Raw genomic sequence first — 10,317 nt, 5'->3', positions numbered from 1 at the left:
TGAGTTCAAATTTGGCAAGTCATTTGACCTCTGTTTTTCAAGGAACAGAAGTGGTTCAGTGGAGAAAGGACTGGGCCTGGAGTCAGGAAGAACTAAGTTCATATCCAGCCTCAGACAAGTATTACTAGCTGTATAACCCTGGGTAAACTATTTAACTGTGGTTTGCCTTAATCCACTGGAAAAGGAAATGGCAAACCACTTCAGTACCTTTTACAAGAAAACCTCATGGACAGTAGGGTCCACGGAATCATGAAAAGTTGGACACAAGTAAATAACACAACAAGGTATAAGAAGCCTAGAAAGGTGGGAGAGATTAGGTACTAGGTAATGAAAGACTTTCAATGACAATGCATTTACAAGACAAAGAAAACATTATATAAATTTAAATGAAGACATTCTTAAAAACACTTTCTCTTGTATCTAGATTTCATAATAGTCTTTAGGAATAACATTCCAAGGAAATCATCTTGCACAATTCTAATAATTTACCGAATCGATGGAAATATTTTTTTGAGGGCTGTTTGGAAATCCTTATTCCTCAGTGTGTAGATGAGAGGGTTTAAAGTGGGACTGACTGTGGTGTACAAAAGAGCCACCACTTTGCCATTATCCATTGAAGAACTGGAGCCTGGAAGCATATACGTGTACGTGATTGTGGTATAATATATGGTGACAACAATGAGGTGGGAGGAGCAGGTGGAGAAGGCTTTCTTCTTGCCTTCTGTGGTACGGATCTTCAGGATGTTGGAGATGATGAAACCATAGGATACCATAGTGAGCACAAAACTGACAACACCAAAGTACACATCTGCAATGACTATCATGATGTTGTTCAGGTGTGTGGAGCTGCAAGAGAGCAATAGCAAAGTGGGGACTTCACACAGGAAGTGATTAATTTGATTGGGACCACAGAAAGTTAATCGTACCATCAGGCCAGTTTGTAATGATGAGCTGAGAGTGCCGGTGGCCCACACGCTGCCCACTAGGAGCATGCAAACCATCTTGTTCATCATGGTACTATAATGTAAGGGGTGACAGATGGCCACATACCTATCATAAGCCATGGCTGTGAAGAGGAGGAGCTCAGTCCCCAAAAAACAAGAGAAGAAATATAACTGAGTCATGCAACCATGAAATGAAATGGATTGCTTCTCCACAGCAAGGTTTTCCAACAACTTTGGCAGAACTGTCGATGTGCAGCCTATGTCTATGATAGCCAAGTTGGCAAGGAAAAAATACATGGGAGTATGGAGATTTGAGTCCAGACAGATAGCCATGACAATGAGCATGTTGCCAGTGAGGGCCATGAGGTAAAGAAAGAGGAAAGAGATAAATAGAAACAGCTGGAGTTGAGGTGTCTCTGAAAACCCCTGTAGAATGAATTCTGTCACCAGTGTTTGGTTGCTCAGCTCCATTTGATGCAGAGATTCCTCTTGAATCATCCAGAGAAAGTGACACAGTGGAGGCTTCCTCACAGAGGACCGGATAATTCAGCTGAGTTTTAGCAGAGAAATGAGGAAGAAGTTTGAATTAAAGCTGAAAAATGTTATCATGTCTGAGTTAGAAAGTGTAATTGTAAAAAAGAAAATGTGTAATTGTTAGCAATTCACCCCAAGAATCACTTAATAAAACAATGACACTGATCTATGGTCCAAATGAGATTATCAAAAGGTTCAGTCTCTTCCCTAGCACTTTCCACACTCACTGGCCTTTCCCAAATTCCTTTCTTTACCCTCTCACTTTTCTTCTGCCCCATTGTTTTATTTTGCTTTGTTCTTATTGTTTTGTATTTCATTCCTCAGGAGGCAGCTAAATAGTGAAGTAGATAGAACACTGAGCCTGGAGATGGGAAGACTGGCGTTCAAATCCTGACTCATACATTTTCTAGCTGTGCAACTGTAGTCAAATCACATAACCTCTCTCTGCCTCATTTTCCTCAACTGTAAAATGGGGCTAACAATAGTATCTATCTCTCAGGGTTAGTCTTGAGGATCAAATGAGATACTATTTGTAAAGTACTTTGTAAACCTTAAAGTACTGTATAAATGTTAGTCAGGTAGTAGTAGTAATGGTGGTGGTGGTGGTGGTAGTAGTAGTAGTAGTAGTAGTAGTATTCTCTTCAAGGGAAGAGTCCATATCTTCAATATCTTGTAGGTCTCCTTTCTATCACAGTATAGTGGAAAGGACACAGGCTGTAGAATCCAGAGTCTAGGGCCTAAATTTATCTCTGACTCATACTAGCGAAGTGGCCTTGGACAACATATTTTTGCTTCTCTGAGCTTTGGTTTTCACATCAGCAAAATAAAGATAATAACAATTGTAATACGTACCTCACAGAATTATTTAAAACAAAGTGTTTGGTATACCTTAAAATACTACATTAATCTAGCTCAATATTACTAAAGATTCAATGTAAAAAAAAAAAAGATTCAATGTAAACTTCTTTTAGTTTTCTCTCAGAAGACATTCAACTATTCTGTAAGCTACCAAAAAACAGCAACAATTGTCTTTCTCCTTCCTCTTCCAATGCCCCCCCCAAAAAAGAAAAAGAAAATGGAAGTTAAAGACAAACTCTTTTAGAGGTTTAAGGTAACTATACTAATTCAAAGTCAAAACTGTATTCTAAGTTTTTTCTTATTTTACCAAGGAATAATGTACTGAATTCAGAAAGAGTGAAGGATATGAAATGTCTATAAGTTCAGTTCAGTCATATATGACTCATTGTGACCTTATGTGGGATTTTTCTGCAAAGATTGGATCAGTTTACCATTTTCTTCTCTAGCTCATTTGACATATGAGGAAACTGAGGCAAATAGCATGAACTGACTTGCCCAGGGTCACTCAGCTAGTGTATCAGGCCAAATTCGAACTCAGGAAGATGAGTCTTCCTGACTCCAGGCTCAACACATTATCCACTGAACTGCCTAGCTGCCCCTGAGATGTCTGTAAAGCCCCACCCAAAATATTCAGTGTGAGTGAGCCTATTCAGAAACCTGAGAGGGCCAAACTCCAAGAAGTCTCAGTGCATTTAAAATAGCTGAAGTTTACATTACACTTTAAACACTGTAAAACATAATATTGTTTTTAAGCTCTTGTTCTTTAGTTAAATACATTCACCTCCATACCATAAAGCTGACCAAGAATAACATTCACACATAGCTGTTAGCCAACTTACTTCTGATCTCTGCAGCTATTATATTATTTCATTTGACATTCACAATTCTGAGAGGTAGGTACTATTATTGTCCCCATTTTACAGATGAGAAAATGGGGATCTGTATTAAATTACTTCCTCAAGGCCTTGTACCTAAAGAATAACAGTCAAACTATAACCTAGGTTTTCTGATTCTGGTTCCTGATACAGTCCCCTTGCTAACTATATCTCTTTTCCTCTTTTGATTTTCTCCAGTTTATTCTGTCTAGATCATGTTGGTTCACAGTTTTTTACACATTGAACCCCCATTAAAATGTGAGCTCTTTAGTCCCTGGGGATTGTCATTTCTCTTTGTTTGTATCTCCAACACTTAACACAGTATCCAGAATATAGTAGGTGCTTAATAAATGTTGGTTGATTGACTCACATCAGCTACTGAATGACTTTCCCAAGGTCACATAGATAGCAATGGTGGAGCCATAACCAAAATTTGGATCCTCTGCTTCCAAGTAATTTGCTTGTTCTTTTCCTTTTAATTTTTGGAGGCACTTAGATGGTGGAGTGGATGTATATCTAGACCTGGAGTCAGAAAGACCTGCATTCAGATATGGCCTCAGATACTTACTAGCTATATAACTATAGGTAAAAAAGACACTTAACCTCTATTTGCCTCAATTTCCTAATCTGTAAAATAGAGATATAAAAGGCTCCTGGGATATTGGTAAAGAGATAATATGTGTTAAGCACTTTGCAAACTTTAAAGCATAGGATGTGGGAGCTATTATGATTAATTAATTACAGATTGTCCCAACATAACCCACTCTGCCCAATAGGAACTATGAAGAGTAGCAAGGAATATGACAGCATGCAAATCTCTCAGTAACCCCTTGATGGTTCCCTGGGACTATAAATTGCAGATGAGTCAAAATCACCAAAAAAACCTCATCCTCTAATCCCCAATTAGCTGAAACTCCTGTTTTCATCTGAACTATAAGAAAATTTTCTTTCTTTTGTTTTCTTTTTTTCTTTTCTTTCTTTTTTTTTTGCGGGGCAATTAGGGTTAAGTGACTTGCCCAGGGTCACACAGCTAGTAAATGTCAAGTGTCTGGGGCCGGATTTGAACTCAGGTCCTCCTGAATCCAGGACCAGTACTTTATCCACTGTGCCACCTAGATGTCCCCTGGACTATAATCGAATTTTGAGCTGAAAGGGAGTTTATAAATCCCTTGGACCTTAACCTTTTTAAGACATGGACCCCTTTGGCAGCAAATGATAGAATCTAAGGACCCCTCCTTAGAGTAATGTTTTCAATGCACAAAATAAAACACACAGGGTAGTGAAAGGAGCCAATTCTATCAAATACAGTTATCGATATATTGTTTTAAAGCTAGTTACCTGTAGGATAAGATTTGCTTTTCATTTTACAGATGAGGAAACTGAGGCCAAAATAAACAAAAAGATTTGCTTGAGGGTAAACTAATAAAATTGGTTTGTGATTCAGGTCCTCTAACTCTAGTGTTATTTCCACTACAACAAACACATTTTGAACTGGGGTTACCCCCAGTTCCATTCAGGGAAGGGCAGAGAGGGTATATGTTCCTGGTGTTAGAACCCCGGACATTCCATGGAAACATGGTTACAAAAGGTGCTTTGGTTCCATAATTCTTTGAGAATAAGTTGAAGGCATAGCTATCTCTGATGCATGACAAGTTAAATAGGCTTTTGTGCACTGGTCTGGGAATCTGACCACCATGGCTAATATCACTTCTATAGGAAAGTATTTGTCTAAACAACCTGAATTTTGGGGAAATAATGAATTTGTGAACTAGAGAATGTCAGTATCATGCCATTGATGACAATCTCCTGTCTTCAAACTGGAATATACTACCACCATAGAGAGGAAATAAAGCCCCCAAGACCATTCCTGTGTTTGCTTATTACTCTTTCATTCTTATTGTGGTAGAGTGAAGAATATGCTGACCTTGAAGTCAGAGGACCTGAGTTCAAATCCCACCCATGACTCTTCCTGCATATATGACCATTGTCTCCCTGAGCCTCAGTTTCCATCAAATGTAAAATGAACAGATTGGGATAGAGGGTCTATGAGGTCCCGTCCAGTCTTAGATTCGTGACCCTGTGATATCCTCCTTCTACTTGGGTCTTAGAAATGCTGAGAAAAGTAATTGCAACTACTTAGAATAGCAGCTGTTGAGTTAATAAGAGCTCAAATCTGAGTTGCACCAGATTTCTACAGGAAATGCAGAAAGGAGGTTTCCTTGCTGAATCAGCAGGCTAACAGACCAGTACAGGATTTGCTGCTCCATGGCCTATATTAAAAACCCAAAGCACATTGTACTGGGGTCCCTCTCATTTCCTCCTGAGATCAAGTGCAAATATTTGTTGTACAATTAGTAGCAGGTGTGGGTAGAGATTACTCTTTGGTTACTTTCTGGTATGGGGGATGAAGAATACTATAATTAATTTAAGAACAGGAGCTTTTAAAAAATCATTTAACAGGGGCAGCTAGATGGCACAGTGGATAGAGCACCGGCCCTGGAGTCAGGAGTACCTGAGTTCAAATCCGGCCTCAGACACTTAACACTTGCTGGCTGTGTGACCCTGGGCAAGTCACTTAATCCCAATTGCCTCACTAAAAAAAAAATCATTTAACAGACAGCAGTGAAATCTTACTTCTGCTTAAATTAAATTAAATTAAATTAAAGCACATAATTCTGCTTAAAAAAATAAACCAAAGGGGTTGTTGCTGCCTTTTATTTTTTTTATCATAAAACAGAAATATAGGTGAATGGTCACAGGATCTTGATCTGGAAGGGACCTTGGAAGCTTTCATTCCTTTTACAGATGACAAAAGTTATGCCCAGGGAGGCCAAGGAACTTGCCCAAGATAACAAAGGTCATAAACAGCAGAGTCAGGATTTGAACTCAGGTCTCCCCACTCCAAATCAAGTGTTCTTGTCACTTACTATTAAGATGTATTTTTCCTAACCGTTTTGTCTCTACAAGTGAAAAACTTACCTTCTTGAAGGAATAAGAAATGAACTTCTCACTCTCTTAGAAATAGTGGGATATGATATTATTAAAGTGGCTTTGCCTCTACCCTGTTCCTTTCTTATTTTGGCCTTTAAAATGAAAATGGCTGAAATTGTCACAGAATGGCCAGCTCTTTGTATTTTTAGTGAGGTCATCTGGGAAATATTCCTCAAGGAACTTCTCCTAAAAGCTCCTGAAGGATCAATTAAGTTCAAGTGTGGTTGCTTTATTCTCATAAAATAAACAAGGTTCTATGTCTAGAGAATTTCTTCATGAGTTCCTCTATATGAAATTGACATCATAGATTGTTAAAAGCTATAAAAATTATAGTGATCAAAAAAGGAACCTTCAACTCTACATAATTGACTTAGGTTTGAGAACTAGGACTAAGAATACTGAGCAAACAACTTTTTCTGTCTTTGAGTATACTTTGAGTGCACTACAGAAACACTAGCTAAATGTCCTTGACACTTCTTAGGGAATTAGCTGGAAAATATTTTAAAGTATTTCCATGTAAAAAACCCATTTGTAATAGGTGTTCATATAATTGCTTTTCAAGCCAAAAACCAATCTGTTAATGCCATTCCTCCCTAAGGAAAAAGTCTGGTTTCTTCATATATTTGCATTTGAAGCAATGATGGTTGGAAGATAGGCTTTTTGTCTGGATTGCTATGAAGATGTGGTTCTACTCTCAAAGAATTTATAATCCAAAGGGAAAACTAGACCTTCTCAATAACATTTCCTCCACTGATAAATACTTTTTAGGAATTATGATCTTGACTAAAGTACAGTTACAGACAATGGTAGTCGAGAACTATTACAAATGTGATAGCCTGGCATTACAAAAATCTGAATCTGAAGTCTAATCTAACCCAAGTCGCCTTAAGATGTGAATGAGGCAAACCCCTCTCTCCAGAGAAATGTCAAAAGGACATAAAGGATTCCATCTTAATTACATTTTTTTTCAAGTATAGCCATCTTCATTCTTTTACAGAGGATCAGGGGAGGAATAAATGTCAGCCCCATACCTTGATTTAACCCACCCATAAAGCACATAGGATTGTTAAAGAAGATAATGCTCACAAAACTTATAATACGATCATAGAAGTGGATGATCAATCTAGGGCTAAAAGTTCCCTAAGAGTAGTCACATCATGGATAATTAAAGTTCAAGATAAGATAATGGAAAGATGTCAATGGGAAAGGTCTTCATCCACAACTTCACACCATGTTTATAGCTTCATTAGCAATGAGTAAGCAGGAAGGAAAGAGAGGTTTACAAAGGGCAGACAGTGAGTGAAGAGTGCCAAGATGAGGCTATGGACTGTAATAGAATGATAATCAAGGAAAAGCAGTAGGGAGCTCCCCATCTGACTAAACATTTACCCTATGGGAAGTCATGAGTAAAACAGCCCTGGTTGTTGCTTGCTAGTTCACAGTACGGTAGCTAATTCTAATTTGTAAAACTCCAATTTCTGTTTGCTGTTTTGCTTGGGAAAAATAGATTTACTCACCATTTGCTATTTGTTTGACCTTTTGTATAACAAGCATTTGGTGAGAAGGTGTTAAGCTTGCAGGTATAAGTTTGAGATAGCCCTCTTTCTTTAAGGGATAGTTCTGAATATATGTGTGTGTGTATATATATATATATATATATATATATATATACATATATATATATATGTGTATGTATGTATGCATACACACACCCCTGGATCAGCAATATTTTGGATGCATGACAGACATAATTCTAGGATTGTACCCTTCTTGGAAACTGTAGTACCAAGCATTAAGTACTCAGCTTCACAGTACTCCAGATTCTTTTAATTTTCTTGTAATATCTCTCTTTATTTCTAGGTCTTATATCCATTTTGACCTTATCTTGGTAAATGATGTAAGATACTAGTCTAGGCCTAGTTTCTGCCACACTGATTTCCAGTTTTCTCAACAATTGTTACCAAAAAATGAATTCTTATCCCAAAAACATCTTTCCATTTGTCAAATACAAGGTTATTATTTTTATTTGCTGCTGTAAATTGTATGTCTACTCTCTTCCACTGATCTACCTTTGTATTTCTTAGCCAATTCCATATAGTTCTGATAATTGCTGTTTTATAATAAAGCTTAAGATCTGGTACCACTAAACTTCTTTCCTTTATATATGTTTCCTTGGTTCCTTTGATATTCTTGACTTTTTCTTCATCCAAATAATTTTGTTATTATTTTTCTAATTCAGTAAAAAAGGCAATTTAATTGGGATGCCATTGAATATATGAATTCATTTAGGTAAAATAGTCATTTTTATTATATTGGTCCTGCCTACCCATGAACAATTAATATTTCTATAATTATTTGAATCTGATTTTATTTGTATAAAAGGTGGTGTTTTTAAATAATTTTATTTATGTAGTTCCTGGGTTTGCGGTCCTTCCCATTCCTTGCAGCTGTCATGTTGATTCTTCTCTCCTTAGGTATAGTCCACATATCAGACTGTATGCATCCATGCCTCCCTATACATTAAGATAGCACATGTCTCCATGTATATATCTAAAGTGAGCATTCACATATCTTACACATGTAAAGGGTTCATGAATGATTAAAACAAATAAGTTGCTGGGTTGGGGAGGTTCTGAAAAAAGTCTTACACTCAATGAGCTCATTGTAACAAGAAGCTAAACTAGAACTATGTACAAGATTTTAATCTTTCTTTGTTCATGCCCTTACCTCTTGCTTAGTTTCTTTCTCTTTCATTGGCTTGAACATCTTTATACCTCACTCCATTTCACCCATGGTGGGATATAATGTTATATAGGAACCTAATCGGCCTCTTCATCCAATTTTGAGACAAAATTGAACAAAATAATAGACAATTCAACAATCATTTATTAAACATGTAGTATATGTCAGGTACTTCACTATAAATTAGTGATACAAATTTTAAAAAGCATGATGGCCCCTGCCTTTAAATAGCATTCATTCTATAAAGGGTACAACATTTTCATAGAGAAGCAAGTACAGGACATACTGCATAAAAAATAAATTACAAGTTACTGGGAGTGATGGAGAGGGGAAGAATCAAGAAATGACTGTGGAAAATCAGAAAAGCTTTCTTAAATGCTAGAGGAGGGATTTTCCAAGAATATTTATGGAAAAGCACAAAACTCATATGAGAAGATATATTAAAATAGAAAACATGAATGACTGGAAACTGCATTTCTCCACGCAAGATCTTCCATGCATGTGTCACACAGATAGGACAATAGCAGAGGTGTCCACATCATCATAACCAAGTTCTGAGGGTACCAAAGACTGTATGTCATTTTCGGTCCCAGAGACTGATTCTGGACCTGTAAAGAATTGAATCTTTCCTGAAAATGAATGAGAAATGAGCATCTCTCCATCTATGCCCTCCAGAAAATGTAATAAGGACATTGAATACATTCAAAATCATGCTGTTCAAAATCAGTCAAGGAAATAGGTATATTTAAAAGCATCAAGCAACCCTTGTATAGCACTTGAAAGTTCATGAAGTGTTTTGTAGGAGTTATCTCACTGGATGCTCACAATAACCCTGCAAGGCAGGTGCTATTATTATTCCCATTTTATACCTGAGAAAATAGAGGCTTAGAGAGGCTAAGTGATATACCAGTAGTAACATAGCTACTGTCTGTGGCAGGTCTCAAACTCTAGTCTATTTGACTCCCTGAGAAATATTATGGGGAGTAATTAGTTTCTTTGAATACTTACTTCACACACAGTCGGCAATGAGTGTCAGAACTAAGAACACTGGGTGTAAGTTACTGGGACACAGATTTTGGTTGGATGTGAGAAAAAACCTTCTGATAACACCAGTCATTATTTTTAGTTGTGTCCAACCCTTTGTGACCATGTTATGGGGGTTTTCTTGGCAAAGGCACTGGAGTGGATTGGCATTTCCTTTTCCCACTCAATTTGCAAATAAGGAAACTGATGCAAACAGGATTAGGTGACCTGCCCAGGGTTGCACAGCTAGTAGTGTCTGAAGTCAGATTTGAACTCATGAAGATGAGTCTTCCCTGACTCCAGGCCTGGTACTCCATCTACTAAGCCATCTAGCTGCCTATCCTAACTAG

The 10,317-nt window shown here is 37.3% G+C and overlaps 1 protein-coding gene across 1 annotated transcript; it reads right to left on the bottom strand.

Annotated features, from left to right (window-relative positions):
* Positions 1–485: 485 nt before the first annotated feature.
* Positions 486–1,415, bottom strand: LOC122743027 (olfactory receptor 13A1-like). The gene has a single exon (XM_043987671.1). The coding sequence runs from the start codon at positions 1,413–1,415 to the stop codon at positions 486–488; it is 930 nt and encodes a 309-aa protein (XP_043843606.1).
* Positions 1,416–10,317: the final 8,902 nt, after the last annotated feature.

This window comes from Dromiciops gliroides, chromosome 2, assembly GCF_019393635.1.
Source record: "Dromiciops gliroides isolate mDroGli1 chromosome 2, mDroGli1.pri, whole genome shotgun sequence".
Taxonomy (NCBI): Eukaryota; Metazoa; Chordata; class Mammalia; order Microbiotheria; family Microbiotheriidae; genus Dromiciops; species Dromiciops gliroides.
This window is presented reverse-complemented; position numbering and strand designations above follow the sequence as displayed.